Source organism: Ictalurus punctatus, unplaced genomic scaffold (assembly GCF_001660625.3).
Source record: "Ictalurus punctatus breed USDA103 unplaced genomic scaffold, Coco_2.0 Super-Scaffold_100046, whole genome shotgun sequence".
NCBI classification, from domain to species: Eukaryota; Metazoa; Chordata; class Actinopteri; order Siluriformes; family Ictaluridae; genus Ictalurus; species Ictalurus punctatus.
The window spans coordinates 1,993,133-2,016,179 of NW_026521087.1; the positions used below are offsets into that span (position 1 = coordinate 1,993,133).

The 23,047-nt window shown below is 39.3% G+C and overlaps 1 protein-coding gene and 1 pseudogene across 1 annotated transcript; one reads left to right on the forward strand and one right to left on the reverse strand.

The window, feature by feature from the left end:
* Window positions 1-2,504: 2,504 nt before the first annotated feature.
* On the reverse strand, window positions 2,505-4,987 carry LOC128629960 (succinate receptor 1-like; annotated as a pseudogene).
* Window positions 4,988-5,410: 423 nt separating this feature from the next.
* Window positions 5,411-12,228, forward strand: LOC128630082 (kelch-like protein 10). The gene has a single exon (XM_053678624.1). It carries the CDS (start codon window positions 6,369-6,371, stop codon window positions 8,214-8,216), a length of 1,848 nt encoding a protein of 615 aa, XP_053534599.1. The 5' UTR covers window positions 5,411-6,368; the 3' UTR covers window positions 8,217-12,228.
* Window positions 12,229-23,047: the final 10,819 nt, after the last annotated feature.

The following is a 23,047-nucleotide window of genomic DNA, read 5'->3' on the forward strand; positions in this document are numbered from 1 at the left end:
AGCTGTAGCTGGCCTGCCTTGTTCCTGCCAAGCCTGGGCCTAAAGAAGTGCTTCGTTTTAAAATCCTTATTGTGATTCATTGGAGAGCGATTTTCTATTTATATGTTAGTTTTAACGATGCTTAAGTGTCATAATAAAATGTAGTTTTTATATTCGTACTCATGTCTCTATATATTCGTACTCTCATGTTCTTTGCCCTCATGTTCTTTGCCCCATTAGGTAAAACTTGTATGCCTTTATTTAGGAATATTTCCCTGGTTCTCCCCCAGGGTGGCGTAGTTGGATTTACTAAATTTAGATAAACGTTTCCCTCCTTTTGGTAATGCCACAGTAAGTGCAAAAATTAAGCACATTTGATGATATCATGCAGACTTATTCAGTCATCTTGTACACAACAGCAGCAGCTGATGGCAGAAACATTGTGAGAGTTGTGAAGAAAAACCCCAGAACAGTCAGTGTCAAATGTCTTTGGTGTAGAGCACAAACAAATGAATTAGTTCCAATAGTTTTGGAGGGGACTGTATTACATTCTTTAATCAAGTAACTGATACCTTTGGTGGAAAAATCGATGTGGTTAAGGACAACAAGCCACGGTCATCTATCTGTGCAATAAACAGTGCTTTTAGCATTGTGTGGAGTCCACATTATCATACCATTTTATTTGCAGAAGGACAATGCAGTCCCTTGTCTCTGCAGATGGTCTTAGAGCAGGTGTGTCCAATCTTAATCAGCAAGGGCTGGTGTGGGTGCAGGTTTTAAAAAGCTCTTTTAATGTCACTGGTATTTTACCTGCTGGCCCCTTTTAGGTATAGGTTCAGAAGCATTAATTGGACCTTTTTGTCCAACTCCAACCACTTTCATGTCACATACAAAAATGAAGTATTTTTTAAATTATTTTTCTCTGCCATTTCAACACCACCTCACACAACGAATGGGACAACAATTAAATAAAATATGCCTGAGGTAATCTGTATTGAAGGATATTTATAGTCAATAACGGGATGGGAGAAGAGGCTGATTTACCTGCGTACATTTTCAAGAAAATCGTGATTTCTACGAATCATAAACAGCGTAAACATGTGTATGCAAGGTTTTCTATAGAAAATAGGTTTTATGCAGAAAACCCCAGAGGTGCCAGGCAAACGTACTAACCACTAAGCCGAAATAAATATACATATATTCAGTTGTGCCCAAAAGTTTACATACCCCTTGCAATATCTGTTAAAACGTAATAATGTTAACAAAATAAGACGGATCATAAAAATCCCATGTTTTATATTTAGTTCTGTCCTGAATAAGCTATTTCACAGAACATATAGTCCACAAGACAAGATAATAGCTGAATTTATCAAAATTATCCCGTTTAAAAATTTACATACCCTTGATTCTTAATACTGTGTGTGTGGTTACCTGGATGATCCACGACTGTTTTTCTGTTTTGTGATAGTTGTTCATGAGTCGCTTGTTTGTCCTGAGCAGTTAAACTGCCCACTGTTGTACAGGTCCTGCACATTCTTTTCTTTTCCAGCATATTGTGCACATTTGACCCCTTTCCAACAGTGGCTATATATAGCCAGTTATTCATTCTCATTAAAAAAAGTATGGAGAGGAAAATATGGTTTGTCATACAAGTTGTGGAATGGGGCACTCAAGGCTACATTGGTTCATGAGTGGCAGGATGGGGAGGTATTCTGTGTGTAGGTTCCTGCCCATAGGCACAGGATTTTCTAATCCCCTGGGAATCATGAATGCTCAGAACAGCCTCAAATTAGCATATACAGTGTGTTTCTCCTCACAACACCATTATGTCACACTTTTGCATCCACATAAAGGATATGGATATATATATATATATATATATATATATATATATATATATATATATATATATATATATATATATATATATATATAAAATAAAATAAAATAAAAAAATATATATTTGGTACTCCCCCTCAGCATGCAGTGTTTTATCAGTCACAACCAAACCAAAATTCACTGTTTATATTCAATATTTGCATATGGAGCCAATACTGACAGTATTGTTGATCATTCTAGTGCAAGGTGATGTGATGTTGATTCTCAAGATTGTCTTCACTATACAGGTATGTAGCTTTTTCTCCAGAAGGTAGCTTTTAGACCTGATACATATTGTGTCAAACTATGGTGGAAGATATCCACACATTTGGGATAAACCACATAATGTTTTCTAGAGCACCAGAGGTTAAACCATTCCGACCCATTAAGATAGTTGATGTCCCTGTTTACTGTGTGCATGGCCAGTGAAAATGTAACAGATTATTACTGTGGTCTTGTTCTGGACAGACCCTCTGAGGACCTGAATGCACTGCTTTGTTACTCTGCCTGTTCAAACACCATGAATGAAGCTTCTGCTTGCACACACCAAGAATTACAAATGGTGTCTGACTGGAATGAGTTGTTTTAATGCCAATTCCATCACAAATATCACAGAAACAGAGGGCAGCAAGGATGAAGTGGTTTAGAGGTCATTGAAAAACAAGCGCTTCCATTTTGTTCCTTGTGTGTAGATAATAAAGTTGTAGTTAGAAATGCAAACACAACAACGACAGAACAAAATGGTAAACTATTTGAAATGCCACGTAGCTTTCACAAAGCTCAACAAGGTCAATTCCTTGCAGGGTTAATTGCAAATTTTACTATACATCAGCTTTATTTCATTTCACAAAATTTGTTTTAGAAATCTACTTTTTAATGTTTGTTCTTCCAGTTTTTTATTAACTAGTAGTGCTTATTTTATTATTTTTATCGCTTTCTTGTACAGGATTCCACTGGAGGAAAAAAAAATATAAATAACTATTGAAAACACTATCATATTGAAGAAACTCCATATTTTTATTCATAGTTTAGTAGTAACTACACATGTTCTATCCATCCATCTTCTACCGCTTACTCGTTTTCAGGGTCCCTGGGAACCTGGAGCCTATCCCAGGAAGCATCGTGCACAAGGCGGGGTACAAAACAAATGAAGTAAATCTCTTTTGGAAGAATAATGCTTCAGTACAGTTCTAGAGACTTTTAAAATCTACACCAAGGTGTACTGAAAATGTTTTTGGCAATGTTCTACTAAGACACTTTATATTGGTTTTTGCTTTAATTTGTCACCCATCTGTTATTATGTTATATATAAATATTCACAACAGTAAGATTTAAAAGCAAGGCAATTGTTATAAGTGCTGTCTTTGCTTGATAGGCCATACTTGCCTGTAGTGCAGCCATTAGCATCCTTTTAGCATGTCTCCACGTGTCTTGCAGTGCTTCTTTAAAGCTGTCTGTCATGAGGAAGTAAAATACTGAGTTGATGACACTGAGCCTATGCAATTGGCCGTGTCACTGCGAAAACCAAATTGATGAAGTCTACGATGCACGGTGACAATTCAGGAAGCCGAAAGGCAATACGCACAATCCTCATTATATGGATGGGTGTGTAGAGCACCAGAAACATGATTGCCACAGCCCCACGATTCTTACAGGCCTTTGGAAGGATGTCGTATGCATTTCCTCTCTTTTCATGAGAACAGAAACCATGTGGTGTGATGATAGAAACAAACCCACCAGGGGCATCACATATCCAGTTATGTTGAGCACTATGCTGTAAATCAGAATAACTCTGGCCACTCCAAGGCTTGCAAAATCACAACACACTGTCCAGCCATTGTCCTCCAAGTCCTGGATAATGAAGTCTATGAGGGGAGCAATTTGAGCATTTACCCAGATCCAGTTCAGTATAGTGATGCACAATGAGGCCTTGAGTGTCAACAGGATGTGTTCTCGCTGGGGGTGACATGGCAACAAGAACCGGTCCACACTTACCCACATCATGAAAAGGATGCTAGAGTACAAGTTCACATGGAGGATATAGCGATTAACCATTCATAGTGAAGTATTGAGTTTCTTCTGGTTGTAAGCGTAGTTATAGGACAGCTCAGGTAAAGTACACAGGTAGATGAGAAGAGACACAGACAGGTTAAACAGGTACAAGTTTGTGGACTTCCAAGCAGGGAGGCAAAAGATATAGCCTAGGACCAGCACTAGGTTTCTGATGAAGCCAATAGTAAATTCCAGACCATACATTGGCGAGAGGTAATATCTTTCTAATAATGGGGCGATGACACTGGAACAGTTGTCCAGCAGCCATAAAAACTAGTGTATATATAATTACTGTACATAAAGAGCTCTATTTTCATGTTATTGCAGGTGTAATTTGTTGGATAACACTAGCATGATGCTTTTTTGTTGGGCGGATTAAAAGAATTCACTCTTGAGCTCGGATGCTATTTTTGTGGGCATAAATAAATGCTCTGTGCTAATGTGTGTGGAATGGTGCAAAAGGAGTTATGTACAGAATCTACGCAATGTGATTTTCAAATCCATTTTGGTCCAATAATGGTCATGTATTACCCAAGGGATAAGATTTTCCCTATTAAAGTTCAGATTTAGAAGTGGTTTATGCAGTTGCACACTAGGTTTAAATTTAACCAGCATTTAAATCCATGCCAGCTGAGACACAACATAAAAACGCATGCCCATTCAGTCTACTGTGTATATACGCACACATATATTCTATAGACCCAAGTGAAGCATAAACTTCAGTCAGTAGTGTCACATGTGCTTCCACATTTCTTGAACTCCCTTAGATGCTTTGTTTTAATTTGATCTGCTCTGAAATTATGGTCTCCAAAATAATAAAAAATAGAGTTCGTATGAAGCAAATTATTTAGATAACCTCAGGTGTGTAGCTTTAATTCTCTTTAAGCTTTCAACCCTGTTTTGATTCATAAATTTTCATTTATTAACAAAACTGCACAATTTAGAATTAATGTTGTATTTGACAGTGTTGAAAGAGTTGCTGTGAACTTACTAAGTTTACAGGCGTTAAGATTAAAAATTTACACTTGTCTAAATGTCCTACATAAACATATACCGTGCGGTCGAAAAGTCTGACCATTTTTTTCTGAGGTTTTTTTAATTTAAAATTTGAAATCAACAGAAGGTCATGAAAATTCACAATGAGTCACAACAAGTGTTTGGGATAAATAGGTTGTACAGTTTTATTTCCCATTAGCTCAGGAATTCCAGGTATGTCAAGTTTGTTATATTGTTAATTATTGTAGCAGGTGGGGAGTTGGTTTAGCGGAAGTCTGCAGAGGGACTGTGGTGGAATGGACAATTAACATAGCACACCTGTTGCTTATTTTTGTTTTCTTATATGAACAAGCTGTGTTCTTTTTCATTCTCTCTCTCAGGGATCTGGGCTGGTGTGTGTGTGTGTGTGTGTGTGTGTGTGTGTGTGTGTGTAAAAAATGTGTAATTTAGAGGTGAAGAGACGGGACACAATCGCATGAGATCAGCATATTTATTAGGGCATATACAAAAATAATAGTCATGAATCAAAGTGTAGCCAGTTAAACAGATTAAACTATTGAACTGGAAAAGAAGAACCTAAATTTCTAATAAACACTGGTTTAACCTCCTGGGAAACTGCTCTACCCTGGAAATAATCTAAATTTAATCCATAGCAATAAATAATTTCAAGACATGTGGTCATGATTCTTAGAGAACAGTGAGAAATAGTTCCTTTCTACACCTCTCTTTGGATCAAATATTTATTCATCTAACTTGTTAGAAATCTTCATCCTTAATTCTCTCTGTAGCAGGAAGAAAAGTGTTATTTAGAGTGTGTAGTGTAATGAGGTACAATATCCTGTGACACTTTTTGTAATAAAATGATATCTGTAATAAAACATATGTAGGCCACACTAAGTAAAGAACATTTATTAGCATTTCATTTAAAATGTCATGGCATCAAAATTTATAGCAGTGTTCATCAGTGCAGAATTTATTTCTGGTGTAAAACAGCTAAATGTTTTAAAAGGTTACTTAAAGTGGACAAGTAATACTTTTATTACTTTCCTCAACAAAACGCTGGAAATGTAATGTTTCAGTATAAACATACATCTCTCTCCATCTATAAAGCTATTAAACAAACAAACAAATAAATAAATATACAGCCATTATTAACTATTTCATCATCATCAATATTTAATCATTTTAATGTAGAATTAATTCCATTTGGGAAATTCACCCTGGGAGGTGGGTTTTTTCCAGGAAAATAAACGGTTCTTTATGCTGGACGTGTGCATTTTGGACATGCGCAGGATTTATAGCTGTTTTTAAAGCATTTCACAGAGACTGATCCTGAACTGCAGGTTTCTGTCAGGTTCACTGCATCCTGTATATATCAGTGGTTACAGAATTAGAATTGGAACCTTGGAATCAGAACATTGCGAGATGAAAAGCTGATCTGCATCAGCACAATCCACATTCAGATGAAAGTTGTACATTCAGTAGCTCTGACTTGCATAAAAACTGGACAGAAAATAAGTAAACAGGAAGAAGAGAAGGGAATGCAGAGGAAGGTGGACGGGATGTCTTGCAACATCATCAATGAGCTGCGGTTAGAGAAGAAGCTCTGTGATGTAGTCATCATGGTGGATGGCGCCGAGTTCCACGTGCACAAGAACATCCTGTGCAGCTGCAGCCCATATTTCATGGTTCTCTTTACCAAAGGCTGGTACCCTCCTGATAAGCTCAGGTACAGCATCCCTAACGTTTCCACCGAGATAATGGAGCTGGTCGTGGAGTACGCGTATATAAGACGTGTTAACATCACAGAGAAAAACGTGTGTAAGCTGCTGATCGCTGCTGATTATCTGTTGGTGAGCAGCCTGGTGAACGAGTGCTGTGCGTTCCTGAAGGCTCAGCTGTGTCCTGAGAACTGCATTAACCTCTGGCGTTTTGCTCACTCCTACTTCTGCGAGAAGTTGAAGCAGCAGGCCTTCCGGTTTATCTTGCACAACTTTGAGGAGATGGTGCGCCTCTCTGTGGACTTCCTGGACCTGACGGTCGTGCAGTTGAGCGAGATCATCGAGAAGGATGAACTGAACGTGAAACAGGAGAGCGTGGTGTTTGAAGCCGTCTTACAGTGGATCAAACATGCGCCATGGAAACGGAAAGCACACATAGGAGTGTTACTGCCCAAGGTGCGTCTGGGGCTACTGACGCACGATTACCTAATGAACAATGTGAGCAACAACGTTTTAGTGATGGACGACATGACATGTAAGCCGATCGTCACCAGCATTCTGATGGGCATTGATGACCTCAACCCAAGCCTTTCTCTCAGCTCTGATCTCACGAGACTCCGCCTGCCCAGCGCTGTTCTGCTGGCCATCGGTGGCTGGTACCAAAGGAATCGCACCAATGCCATAAAAGCGCATGATACGCGAGCGGCACGCTGGGTATGCGTCACGTGCTCCGATGAGAGTCCACCGTCTGCCCATCACGGGACGGTGTATCTAAACGGCTTCGTGTACTGCATCGGAGGAATCGACAGTGAGGATTTCCTCTGCAGTGTGAGAAGGTTTGACCCCATCACCAGAATCTGGGCTCAGGTGCACTCCATGCACTATTGCCGGTGTGACGTGAGCGTGTGTGTGCTGGACAGTCGTATCTATGCAATGGGAGGATTTAATGGCTTCGAACATCTGAATACGGTAGAGCGATATGAACCTGAGAATGATCGGTGGTGCATGATTGCGCCAATGCACGGACGAAGGAGCAGCTCTAGCGCTACAGTACTGAATGGCAAAGTGTACATATGTGGAGGGTATGACATTTTCGGGTGTTTGTTCACGGGGGAGTATTACAGTCCTCAGACGAGAGTGTGGACCCTCATCACCCCCATGATGATCAGAAGGTGTGGACTGGGCGTGGTCGCGTATGGAGGATGGGTTTACGCTGTCGGGGGAAATGATGGTGTTAATCACCTAAGCGATGTAGAGGTGTATAATCCTCAGACCAACGTGTGGACACCAGGTCCAGCCATGAACAACCAACGCAGCCACTTCAGCATTGAGGTGCTGGACGATCTCCTGTTCGTTGTTGGAGGAGAGAACAGCACTACCATCATAGATGAAGTGGAGTGTTATGATGAGCAGACTTCTGAATGGCATGCAATTGAAAACATGGGGATTTCTTGCCATGCTCTGAGCTGCTGTGTGCTGTCTGGTTTACCCAACATGGCAGAGTACGCTGCTCCCCGAGACGATCCCTACAGAGTCCCTCAGAGCTCACGGAGCACCAGAGGCTACCTCACACCTCCTGCCAACGTCTGAGACGTACAAATAAACCTCTCCCTTCATCAGCATCCTTTTGTTCTCAAGAATCAAATTAACCACTCTGAAGCAGTCAAACTACTGAATTTGCCTTTTGCTTACTCTCTTATGCTGCAAGCCGTTGTACTGAAACTCGTAAAACCACAACGTCCCTCATGGAGACGTGCGATAGAACAGTCCTGAGAGCTCTCACACACACACGTACACATACCTGAGATCACAATGACATGGCGGTGCTCATGTGGTCAACGCTAAACAGAATTCCCTTCACGTTATTTTCTACGTGATGAAACTCAACTTTGTTGACATGTAGCTTTTGTGTCATAATTTAGGTTTGTGACGTAATTCTGCTGATTTTAGCCCAAATTCACTAATTTGATAAAATCACTGTAACGGATCATATTTACGAACAAAGTTGAAGACAGGGGATGACGATTATACATTATTTCTCTCTGTGCATCACAGGAATAATTAATGTAAGTCTTATTAATATGTTTATCAAACTCAAATATGACCTTGTCAGAGTATCCACCAGTATTTCTGAGCCAGAACGCCTTTAGATCGGAACGCCGGAAAACTGGTTCTGTACTTTCAGAGCTCGAGTACAACGGAGTGCAGCATTAATACCAGCAGATCCACAGCAATAGACTCTCGGATAATACTATAAACACACCAGGTTCAATTACACTACAATCAAACAAGAAAAAAAACATGGATTAGGAAAAAAGGACATAAAATAATGACAAAGAGTAAAGGAAAAGGAGAGACAGAGAAGAGGGTGAGAGAGGATGGGAGAGAGAGACTGATAGAGAGAAAATGTGTGTGTGTGTGTGAGAGGATGGGAGAGAGAGAATATGCGTGTGTGTGAGAGAGAGATGATAGAGAATGAGAGATGAATGAAGATTAAACAGAAAGAATAAAATGCAGAAAGCAAGAGGGAAAAAAGTGAAAGACAAACATACTACATGAGGGATTGACAGAAAAAGTTTGAAACAAAAACGTGAAATGAAACGTAAAAAATATTGGAGAGAAAGAAAGAGCAAAAAAGGAACAATAAAAATAATAAATACGAAAGAGAAAGAAATCATAGTAGAGGAATAAAAAAAGGTAGGACACAATTGCTAAAAAGCAGGAGAAACCGTGGAAAAGAAGAGGAAGAGAGACAGATAAAGAAAAAAAGAAAGAGAGGAAGGAGAAAAGCGTGAGAGAGGGATGAAAGAAATGAAGCGAGATTAACGTTTCACCTTGAAGAAGATAGTTTTGTCAGCGATGTACTTTAACATCCCCTGTGTGAGCGGTGGCCTGATCACTACGGCAACACGACCCTGGCTCGGGTTCATCGGCTGGGTGGAGTCGTCCACGCCCACCTGTTCTTCTGTCACCATGGCGACGGACTGCATCAGACCCACCAGGTCCATGAGGAGGGAGACAGCGACGGCGCGGATGTTGAAGTCCAGCTCAGAGAAACATGTTCATCAGAGACTCGAGCCACCGAGGAGGCGGAGTCACACTGCTGCTGTCTGACATCACCATCACCACACACACACGTCATTAATAATCATATTAATATTAATTATTATTGTTGATGGTGATGTTAATATTCATCTATAAGTAATTATACACTGTGATTAGTAAAAACAAACAGCAAATAATAAATAAATCAGTAATATAAATTTAAAAAACTAAGTAAATCCAGAATAATAATCAGAAAACTTTCAATTAAACAATAATATGCAAATGTGAGAGTATGTTCTGTTGAATATGCGCTGGTTAAATAAAATCATTTTGGCAGCCGTTAACGTAGATACACACTCCTTCTGTTCAAATACACAGATGTTCAAAGGTCTCTCTGTTAACTCCGCCTCCCCATGGTTAGCCCCGCGCCCCGTGTGACCCGGGGCGATGTAGAGCTCCAGCAGTCTGCACAGAAAGTGCTGGAAGTGCCCAAGGCAGTGCTGCATCACAGGAGCATCCAGAGAACCAGGCTGGAGTTTAGGATCGGACTGGAGAGGGGCATGGTCATCAGACTCCGTCTCCTCGTACTGAACAAAATCTGTAAAACTGCTCTCTGGAGAACGAACTGCGGAGGGACTTTCCCTGTCCTCAAACATGTCCTCGCTGACCGGGACATCAAGACATAACCGGGCTGGGGGGGAGAGAGAGAGAGACGAGAGAGAGAGAGACATCTCTCGTCTCGAAGGGTTTTCTCTCCCTCACCTAGGGTTCTCTCTCTCTGTCTCACCTAGGATTCTCTATCTCTCTTTCTCACTCTCTCCCTCACCTAGGATTCTCTCTCTCTCTCTCTCTCTCTCTCTCTCTCTCTCTCTGTGTGTGTGTGTGTCTCTGTCTCACCTAGGATTCTCTCTCTCTCTCTCTCTCTCTCTCTCCAAGGGTTCTCTCACTCTCTCTTCTTCGCGCGCCCCCTCGCACTCTTGCTCTCTCTGGATTTCTGTAAAGCTGCTTTCTAGCAATGTCTAATAATAAAACATTAATTCACATCAGTTTCATTTCTATAAATCACTTGTTAGAAGTAATTTATAGAAATGAAACTGATGTGAATTAATGTTTTATCATGAAATAGAATGTTATTGATATTCTACTGACTGTTGTAATCTCAGAGATGCATGATGCCAAATCTGAGACATTTATAAAGCAAGTTTTTTGTGAAATGAAAACATGTTGGTGCTCATAAAATATCCTGTTTCTCAAAAAGTAGTGTGATTAATTGCTTTTAAATGAGCTATAACAGTCTGGAACAAAGTCTAACTTAAAAACTGTGAGGTCAGCGTGAAAACTGTGATATTTAGGAACAACTTGCCTGATCTGATTGTTCAGGTAGTTAACCATCTCCTCCACCTGATCAGACCGATCCTTTAACACCAAATGCTTCATGAGGGGCCGAAAGTTCTCGCTCTGCATCAAGCTCTGGTATATTATAATAATATATAACAATAACAATATATATTAATATTATACTTGCTCAGTTATTTATTGAGAAAAATGATCCAGTATTACATATCTGTGAGGGGTAAAAGTATGTGAACTGTTGCTTTCAGTAAGCGGTGTGAGCTCCTTGTGCAGCACTAAGTACAGATAAACATTTGGGGTAACTGTTGATCAGTGCTGCACATCGACTTGAAGGAATTTTATCCCGTTCCTCAGTCCAGAATAGCTTCAACTCTAGGATTTTGGTGGGTTTCCTCACATGAACTGCTTGCTTCAGGTTCTTCCACAACATTTCTACTGTATTAAGGTCAGGACTTTGACTTGGCCATTCCAAAACATGAACTTTATTTTTCTTTAATCATTCTTTGGAATGACACCTGTGCTCAGGGTCATTGTCTTGCTGCATGACCCACTTTCTCTTGAGATTCAGTTCACAGACAGATATCCTGATATTTCCCTTTAGAAATCGCCATCCTGGTCCAGATGCAGAAAAACAGGCCCAAACCATGATACTACCACCAGCATGTTTCACAGATGGGGTGGGGTTCTTGTGCTGGAATTCAGTGTTTTCCTTTCTCCAATCATAACGCTTCTTATTTAAACCAAAAATTCTATTTTTGTCTCATCCATCCACAAATTTTTTTTTCCAACATCCTTCTGTTTTGTCCTCATGATCTTTAGCAGACTGTGGAAGGTCAGCACTCTTCTTATTACGCCAGAGGGCACTGCGGTACGGCCGCTGACTGGTCACGTGACTCTTTTGTTTTCGTTCACTTCCCGCTTGGACACCGAGTTAAGTCTTTGATTTGCCCCAGGTGTTAATGTTTTAGTTTAATTAGGTTTGTTATTTAAACCCCCCCGTGTGACTGCGCACATCGCGCAGTATTAAAGTCGGTTTAGTTCGTCAAGTGAGGGAAGTATACAGGTATGTGCTAATGTGTAGCATGCTAGCGGTCGTAGCTAGGGGACCAGAGTGAGTATAGTCCGTAGAGACCGCACTCCCTGTGTTGGTTTATCTGTTTTTTGTTTCTTGTTTAAATAATAAAGACGGTGACCTGCACCTGCATCCGCCTCCAGTCTCGTTCCGTGACAGTTCTTTTTGAGACCACTGGCTTTCTCCTTGCAACCCTGTCATGTACACCATTGTTGTTCAGTGTTCTGATGGTAGACTCATGAATATTAGCCAATGTGAGAGGGCCTTTAGCTGCTTAGAAATTACCCTGGGTTCCTTTGTGACCTCGCAGTCTATTACATATCTTCATTTTGGGGAGATCTTTATTGGACCCTACTGCAGGGTAGGGTAACAATGGTCATGAATTTCCTCCATTTGTCCACAAACTAACTGTCTATGTATTGGTGGAGTCCAGACTCTTTAGAGATGGTTTTGTAACCTTTTCCAGACTGATCAGCATTAACAATCCTTTTTCTGAGATCCTCAGAATCTCCTTTGTTCATGCCATGATACACTTCCACAAACATGTTGTGAAGATCAGACTCTTACAGATCCCTGTTCTTCGTCATCCCATTGATTGAAGACACCTGACTCTAATTTCACTTTAAGATTAACTGCTAATCCTAGATGTTCACATACTTTTGCCACTATCAGATATGAACAGTAATATTGGATCATTTTCCTTAATAAATAAATGACCAAGTACAATCTTTTTTTCTAATTTTTTAACTGGGTTCTCTTTATCTACTTTTAAGACTTGTGTGAAAATCTGATGATGTTTTAGGTCATATTTCTGCAGATATAAATAAAAGTATGTTTGCTGTACACACATTACCAGCATCCAGTGTTATTCAAAATAAAATCTTATCGCTTGATAGCGTAGAACCTCGTACTCCAAACACAAATCTGCTACTAGACGCGCAGCCTACACACATACAGTAGAGACAAATATTGATTATAAAATAACAAGGTGTCTACAAGGTGAATGAGGCAGAGCAGCGCACAGCTGCGGTGTTCAAAGGTCAATCTGAGACGCTTAGTTTTCCAGATATACTTTCCTCATATGGGACGAGGCGTATGAATGAATGCTGACGTTCATTCATCCAGTAAATGAAAGGTTTAGTTGCAAATGAACATGACGATAAACTGCTGTCCATCAGAAATTGTAGGAGGCAGGTATACATGTATATGGGCTTGGAGGGAAGGTAGGGTGAAGGAGTTATAAATAATAATTACAGTGTTACTGTACATGTAAAATTTAGATCTTTGATTTTACCTACTGGCCCTTTAAATTACACTAATACTGTATAAAATTGGAAGAAATCATATACATGCTGAAGCGACAGGTAAATAATTTACCTGTGTCTCTGCACTCAGGATGGGACTGAGCAGACGTGCCTCATATCCACGGGGTGCATCTGCAACAAATACACCACTCTGAAAAACAGAAGAAAAGAAATGTGCATAGAAAACACTTTTCTCTGATGGGAAAAAGAGCTGTGAAGTATAATGGAGGAGTTCTTAGTTCACCTCATGAGATCAGGATCCTCAGTAAGATCAGTCACAGAGTCCTGGTACTGGAGGTCCTGTAGTGACAAACACTGGTACTAATAATCGCTCAATAATCTGTGCCTTTATGGGGGTTTTAAAGATTTAGTTGCTTTGTTTGATAAGATGCTTTGGGAATTATTCCTCAGTTTTCAGCCTACATTTAAAGTTCCTGTGTGTCTTTGAAAACGTCTTACCTTGCCATTTGTCTGCCCTGGTGTTCAAAGCCACTTCTCTAGAAGGATATTACGGATCTTAAGAAGGTCAACACCGTTAATTGGTGCGATCTCTTTAGCCACTGCGTGAATGTCTGGTCAGGCAAACAAAAGTGGCACAGAAAACATGTGATGAGTAAATGCTAGTTGTTAAAAACTGTTTAAAGCAGCCTTTTGTTATACACCCTAGGGCTAGGGATCGACCGATAGTGGATTTTACTGATACCAATAACCAAGTCAGGCAGAAGTTTTGTAAAACTGATACTGAATGAAAACACTCGAAGTCAAATATTCCTGAACATTATTACAAAAATAAAGTACTGACTGAACCATGAAAATGTACTGCACTTTTTAAAATGAAATATAATATATTAACTATTAATAAACGTTTATTTAATGTAGCACTCTGTTAGATTTCCAAGTATCTCAGGAATCTCATATTTATGTCTTCAGATCTCCATCAGCCCTATCAGCCTGTTCTACCATTACTTCTATTAACTTTGAGTTCTGTGCTGCTATGAGCTAGAAAGTGTGGTTTACCGCAGAGTTCAGGCCTGGAGAGTCCAAATGAACACACACACACACACACGCACGCACGCACGCACGCACGCACGCACGCACGCACGCACGCACGCACGCACGCACGCACACACACACACACACACACACACACACACGTGAATGTTCACAGAGACTTCTGGTTTATTTCATGCAAAACAAAAGTATTTATACACATTGATGAGAAGCAGTGCGTTTCTACTGGTCCAGGTGTCAGACAGATTTAGACAAAACACACAGCACATAGTCAAAATACAAAATAAGTCCTGTGTCATGTTGACATGGAAATACATAATATAACCAAGGATAGCATTTGATCATCTTATTTAAAGAGGTTATTAAATGAATACAATGTAATTAAATGAATACATTCATCACCTCTATAAAAGAATTAAAATAAAAACTCATACATATATAGATTTATTTTATAAAGCATCTTATTCCTGTGGTAACAAACCTGTAGCGTATCAGACTTCAGCAATGTGTGTACGAGGTCCAAGCTGAATTTCAAACACATGGTTCTCTCTGCACCTGTAAACAAAGCAGCGGGGCAAATTTCTATATTTATAATAAATAAATCTATTCATGATAGATTAATATAATCAGCGATTAGACAAGGTTTAGAGAGGCCAATCGTAACAAAACTCAGTGGACCGGTTTGACTCTTGACCCCAGAGGTCTGTGCTCAATTTGAACCCAAACGGCCACTGGGAGGCACCATCACATTTTGTTTTGTGTGTGTGGATTTTATATCATGTGATGTTTCCCACAAACACAAATTCTTTATATCAAATTGTAGATCTCCTTATTTTGAACAACTGTGCATCAAGAACCACTCCTGTCAATCAAATTGCTGTCAACTCATACATACAAACTTATGCACACACACATGAACTGGTGTGACTAACAGATCAGATCTTGTGCAATTTGTAAAAATAAATAAATAAAATTATTATATGAGCACAGTGGCAGGGGCCCCTTCATAAAGTTTTGCATAAGGTCCCCAGATGTTTAGGACAGTCACTGGATTTAGTTTTACACATTAATTTATAAGTATATATTGAATAAAAATGAAGCCATGTTTTTCATAATTGATGTACAGATAGGTGGCAAATTAAAGGAACACCCTTAAGAAAGGAGTTAGGGGTGAGGGCATTTTTCTGGCATGGTTTGGGTCCACTTATCCCCTTAAAGGAAATGGTCATTGCAAATCAATATAAAGTGGTTTTGAGTGATCACCTTTTTTCCTAAGATGAAGCATTTCTATCCTGTTACAAATGGACAATGCACCATCCATAGGGCACAAGGGGTCAATGAATGATTAATGATGTGAAGGATATGTCATGGCCTGACCTGATCTCAACCCAGTTGAACATCTATGGGAGATTTTAGACCAATGTGTTATGTCTATGTGAGATCATCATTATCAAGACAGCAAATGATGATCTTTTGGAACAATAGTGTACCATTCCAGCAGTACAATTCCAGAGACTTCTAGAATCAATGCCAAGGCACATTTAAGCTGTTCTGGGAACACATGGTGGCTTAACACTGTTTATTAAGACACTGTTAATTTTCCCTTCAATTTCTCACCCATCTGTATAATACCACTGTGTCACAATTCGAGGTTGAGCCAGAAGCAGGTGCAGATAATGACATTTATTGAAGCTACGTACTGAGGAACAAAGATACTAAGACAACAAACAAAACACTGAGTCATAGACAACATGAATCTAGGACTACTTGGCATGATACGGTGGCAACGCTAAACATAAACTAACAAGATCACGAAACATGGAACACAGGGGTCTAAGACAAGCTAATGGTGCAGACAAGGACTATATATACACATGAGTGCTCATTAACCAAAACATGAATCAGGTGCAGGTGGTCATGTGACAACTAGAGCAGTGCAGTGGCTGATGGGAAGTGGAGTCCAGAGTTTCCCAATATGTGACACACTGTCATATGGAAACCTAGAATCTCCAGATTGGGTCATTTTTCCTTCTTTAAGTTCTTTATAGAACAATGCTATTGGTCACCCTTTACATTTAACTGTGGGTTTCACAAATATTTAACCAATGAAAAGCATTAAAAAGTGTTTGTGACTAAATCTCAATCTCTAAAACCTTTGGTAAAGCCTCATAACTCCACCCCACCTACATGTTGAAGGATTGATGTGCCACACAGCAGAGCTGAACAGTGATCTTGAAGGTATCTGATCTGAAATGAGGTTATAATATTTTGAAGGAAAAAAAAATTTCCTCTTACCTCCCAAAAACATGGCAGTGGGTGGATTGGGTAACATAGATTGTGTCTAATTGTGTGTGTGTGTGTGTGTGTGTGTGTGAGAGAGAGAGAGAGCGAGAGAGAGAGAGAGAGAGAGAGAGAGAGACTGGCATCCCATACAGTCTGTATTAGGACATCATCGTGTTACTGCATGAATTTTGAGCCGGTAGACTGAGAGTAAATTCGATGAGCTTATGATCAGAGATGCCGGGGTCAAAAGAGGAGATTGAAGCAATATCAAACCCAGATGCGCAGCTTAAATCAAGAGTATGACCGTGGGTGTGAGTAGAAAAAGTCACATGCTGAGTTACAGTTGCAGTTGATCGACTACGTGGCAAATACGAATCTCCGCCTACCACCTGTCTGACAGGTTCTGTCGGGGTTTGGCCTGATCTGTTTTTATTGGATATGCTATGATTGAAAAATTCATGTATAAATCAACATTTAAAATGTTTTACCATCAAGTTTTATGTGTATTAAACAAATTTTTTTTACCTTTTCTGACTTGGCTTTGCTGGCATCATCAACCCCCAGTTGAGACCCAAACAACTTTAGGTTACTTACGTAACCCCGGTTCTCTGATAACATGAGTGAGCGAATGTTTGAACGAAAACCAAGTTAACCATGTAACAAGATGAAAAAGTTCACAAATAGACAATATAATACCTTCATCTGCCATGTTAATCGTTTTTTCGTTTGTTTGTTTGGGGTTTTTTTTTCTAAAATTGACACCGTTACTATGGCAACGTTCATATGGCTAGACGCCACCACTGGGCACGGTCTTCAATTGAAGACATCCGATCTCCATCATAACAGTAGTCAGTGGAGAATTTCATATTTGGTGATGTCTGCAAGGCAATTCAAAAGGAAATCTACGACATGGGGTTGGAGAGTCCTCTTTTAGAGCGTGCTCATTTCACACCGTGATCTCTACTTGATTTTTCTTCCTGTCTCATTACACATTTATTGAGTGGAAGTCATGTATATAATGGGTTACAATGAACCCACGGTTATAAGTTTCCATTTTTGAGCCTCAGATTTATTGCAGGTAGGAACTAAAGTTGCGAGTGGTGTCCTGAAGACACGGCAGATCACACAGGAGGATTGAGCCAAGCTTTTGGATTCGTCACTTGATTTCAGACCTGATTTGCGCATTGCTTGCTAGTGTGAGTAACTGTGTATTATGGATCCTTATTTTGGTTTTATCTAAAGAAAGCACCGGGTCTGTTGTTCGTAGAGAAAAGCCATAATTCTGCTTATGGTAGCTGATTTAGCTGGCTATAGGACTAATGGCTCCCGTGTTCTAATGTTACCATAAGGGAAAATAATATCGCTCACAAGTTTTTCTTTCTGTGTCTTAACCTGCAGACAAATCACAAGTTTTGACAATGATAATAAGTTTCACTGGAGCGTGTTGCGAGTGTTCCTTATAGGCCACTGATCCCGGTTCATTAGTGTTGCTCAAAATGTCTGCAGTGGATTGTATAACACCTGTATTCAGTTTAGTGTTCTGAGCAGTGTGTCTTAAAATACTTAACGATTATTTAACTAGAAAGCAAATCTCCATCATTGTTTATGGTAAAGAAAAAAAAAATTGTTCCTGTTAGAGTTGGAGGGAGTCGATGTATGAAGTAATACAAGTAAATATGAAATATGTCGACTCACACATCAAACACATACTCCGTTTACTTCAGTCACTTACTACAAAGCTAAGCACTAATCCATGGATTTGGTTCTGCTTGAGCGTATTACTCGTAGTACCAGATGTTCCCGATGAATCTTTTGGAGAATCTCAGGAGTCTGATCACAATCGACTTTTAGTGACACATTTGCACTATCCTAGGGGAAAAAAACCATGTGTTTTTGATTTAAATTATAAGTCAATTATCATAGTCACCTTTGCTGAGTCCAATTAAAACTGAAGCACATAACGCACACACACACACACACACACACACACACACACACACACACACACACAGATTTAATGAGATCAGCTTTGTTTAATGGCAGTTAAATTGGAAAATAGTGTGCTTCCTGTTGTCCACTTGGAATAGTGCTCTCTGTCCGTGTCCGCATGCCCTGGGACGGTCAATTTGAAGTGGACTGAGAGGCATATTGGGAACTCTTGTAAAAAGTCCGGATGTAGTCCAGAGGATTAGTAGGGGATAATAAATATCCTGGACGAATTAATTATTTCCTAATAAATGCTGTATTCAGGATGAGGTCTCGAGAAAAACAAGGACTACAAGAATTTCCATGATGTTATTCAGTGTGGCATTATTCGGGATTCTTCCTAGTTATATAATAAATAAGGATTATTTCATGGGGGTGTGGGGTGGGGATTGCTGTTTTACTAAAATAACAAACAGCAGGCCAGGCTTGTGCGATGAAGCAGAGTTACTGCTGAAACCACAAAGTTGATTCTTTTCCAATAACTGCATGTCGTGAAGTGTCCCTCTTATACCACAGCAGTGCTAGCAAACTTTAATTTTCCTCCATCAGCCTTTCTTTTTTTTTTCCCTTCCCGTCTTTATAGAAGTTCATAAGGCAAATGGATAAAAAGTCCTTTTCCATGGTGGAAAACCCACTCGTTAACACTAGAGACTCCTTCCATTTCTACGTTAGATTAGATGTGTCGCGTTCACATCTTGTGTAAGTTGTTGCCAAAAAAGGGAGATCAACAACACTGTTCCCACTGAAACTGGATGCGAGTTTCTCTACTGTGTTATCAAATTAATGCATTTGGAAAACAATTGGTACAACGACCCTTGCATATTCATGCTTTGCTACCTGTTAAAGGCTAAATCCTTTCATGTAATGGCTTTTACATGTCATTTATATTAGTTCACACAAACACTCCATCCATCTGTTCCTGGCCCGGCCCCTCTGTCAAATTTTAGAACCCATTGTGGCCTGCAAGTCAAAAGGTTTACCCACCCCTGGTATAGATCATAGTGTTTGTATATAAGCTTACACATACACTCTTTATCTAGTCTGCTGATATACCTAGATTATGAGAGAGACTTTGACACTGCCGGCCAAAGGTTTGGACACAAACTGCATATAAAAGGGGTTTTTTCATTTTAAAAAAGATTATTCTTAATGCACTGCAGTTCTTTCATGAATTCTTATATACTGACCACTTTAATAGGAACACTGGCACCCCTGTGTATTTGGTGCAGTTATCTAATCAACCAATTATGTGTAATGTGTTATAACTTTTTATTTTGTGCTTACCGTTGCTCATAAAAGACCGTCGTCATTACATTTACATTTATTCACTTAGCAGACGCTTTTATCCAAAGCGACTTACAAATGAGAAAAATACAAGCAAAGCGATATATCAAGCAGAGAACAATAAGTGCTACCATACAAGAACCATTAATTGAATTCCAGAAGAAGCAAAGTGCAGAGTAGAGGTGTAAGTGCAATTATTTATTTATTTATTTATTTATTTATTTATTTTTTAAATTATGAGTTGGTTAGGTGTTCATGGAAGAGGCGGGTCTTTAGCTGTTTTTTGAAGATGGTGAGAGATTCTACGGTCCGGATTGAGGTTGGAAGTTCATTCCACCACTGAGGAATAGTTAGTGTGAAGGTTCTGGAAAGGGACCTTGCGCCACACTGAGTTGGAACTGCTAAATGTCGGTCGCTAATTGATTACAGATTGCGAGAGGGAACGTAGGTCTTCAGGAGAGAGTTGAGGTAGGAGGGTGCTGTTCCTGACAAGGTCTTGTAGCATCAAGGCCTTGAACTTGATGCGGGCAGCTACAGGAAGCCAGTGGAGGGAGATGAAGAGGGGTGTGACATGACATTACAGTTCCATATTTTACTGTCTCAAACATAAAATGATGAGGTAAGGAAGTAGGACAAAGAAAGTTTATAAAAGATAAATCGTCATTTTTTCCCCCTGTATTACTAGGATATTTATTATGACAAACTATTATTTCCGTCATAAAGCATTGTCTTAAAGGTATTGCAATGTTATTAAGATGACATGAAATGAATTCCTGGCTATGCCACTGTATACATATCATACATATCAAACATATCATATTTAAAAATGATTGAACAACTTTCTTCTTTCTTCAAAAGGGTCTTACAAAATCCCAGCAGCATGGAATGCCTCTTTTAAACTGAGCATATTTTGCTAGAAGCTATATATAGGCTCCTCTAGATGTACTGAAACGGTTTTGGTTGTTTAACATGTCTAGTAGTACAAAATCTGAGCTATTGTCTCGTATCCATATTTTGATCTGAAACCCAGTGTATAACGTCAACAAACGAATTGGCCTTGCCGTTCCAATACGTTCAGAGGGGGACTGTATGTACCTGTCTTGAAATGTCTTTAGTGTTAAAATTTAAAATGGTGCGCACAGAGACAAACGTCGACGTGTCCACAAGTGTCTGAACTGTGGTCTGCAGTCCCTTGTGATTTTCAGATAGGATTCTCATGACGTTTGAGCTAGCAGGTTGCCTCCTCCTTTCACTGAGGAATATTAGAACGTCAATTCGATGTTTTTCCCCCATTGAATTTGAATTTTAAATCAATAAATTAATTATATTTATTAATTTCAGATTAAAGCAAACATTCATCCTTTTTCAATTTCCCTTTTTTAAATTTTTACTTTTTTTTTTTTCAAAAATCAGATATGAATCAGCTTTGGCAACCTTCTACTACAAAGAAAAGTCTGAAACAAAACAGAGCAGTCATGAGTCGCGGGAAACGTTCCGGCCTGTGTCCAATAATTTGGTGGAAGAGTGGATGTACTACAGACCACTAAAAACAGGCGAGAGTGAATTCCTTCTATGAAGCAATCAAGTGAGAGACTCCCCATATTATGCTTACTGTAAAAAATATGTTGTAGGAGAAGACTCAGAGCTATTATCTTGGCAAAGGGAGCTAGCACCAAGTATTGAATAAAAGGGTGCCAATAATTGTTGCATACCTATAATTACCAAAGATATTTTTTGATAAACCTGTGTTGTGTTTGTAATTGTTTGATATCATGAGAGCAGACTATTTTTGTGATTTTTTTTTTAAAACAAAAGATCAAAAGGTTAAACAATAAAGATGCTTTTTTACAGCTCATATTTACCAAGGGTGCCAATATTAGTGGACGGTGCTGTATACTATAATATATTAGTTTTATTGAATTTTCTTCAGGTGAAAGAAAGGGCAGATGAGTGCATCAGAGCTTTGGATCTTCTGATTGACATCAATTCAGGAAAGTCTGTGGAAAATGTCTTGCTGTCTGAAATTGACTGGTCAAAACTGACCAGTTTACCAGTTTTTTTTTTTTTTAAATTACACAAAAATAGTCTTTATCCAAAAACATGAGTGTGTCCTTTGACATGTTTAAGTAATTAGAGCATAAATTATGAAAAAAAAACCCAACAGTATTTACAGTACAGTGCTTGGTATGCTTCTTTACAGAACTGTATATACTTGTGTAGAGTAGCAGTCATGGGCCATTCCTTTGGTGGGGCCACAGTGATTGAGTGTTTGTGTAAGGAAGTCAAATTTAAGTAAGTATTCATAACCTAAGAGGGTCTTAGCGTGTTCACCGGATCATCACACATCATTAAATTCATAAGATAGATCATACACTCTAGTGTAGGACATTTCCAGCAGATAAATCAGTCACTTTTAGCATCATTTAAATCAGTTAAACGTTATTTTGTGTGGTAGTCTGGAAAAACCTTCACGTGGTCAAATTTCCTACTATATATATATATATATATATGTATTATATAGTTCAAGTGGTATTATTGTCATTTCAGCCATATACAGCTGGTACAGTGAAATGAAACGATGTTCCTCCGGGACCACGGTGCTACATCAAACAACACACGAACCACACGAGATGACACGGATGTAATATCGTTCTGAAAACCACAAGTTTTCCTGAACTGTAACTGGTGTCTTATTTGTACACATCTCAATCACAAATAAAGTTAAACATTTTAACTCCCGGTTGCCTCAAAAGCAACGCTTTAAAAAAAAAAGTTTAAGGGTCCAAAAGTAATTGGACAAACTATCCATCACCCATAGACATCACCAGATGCTGGGTTTATTCCCTGGTGATGCTCTGCCAGGTCTTTACTGAAGCTGTCTTCACTTCTTTCTTGTTCTTGGGGCATTTTGTCTTCAGTGAGTGAACTGATCTAGATTCAGGGCAAGTGACTGACATGGCCTCTGCAAAACATTGCACTTCTTTGCCCTAAAGAAGTCTTGGGTTGCTTTCCGAGTAAGCTTCAGGTCATTCATCTGCACTCTGAAGCACCGTCTGATGAATCCTGAAGCATTTGCCTGAACG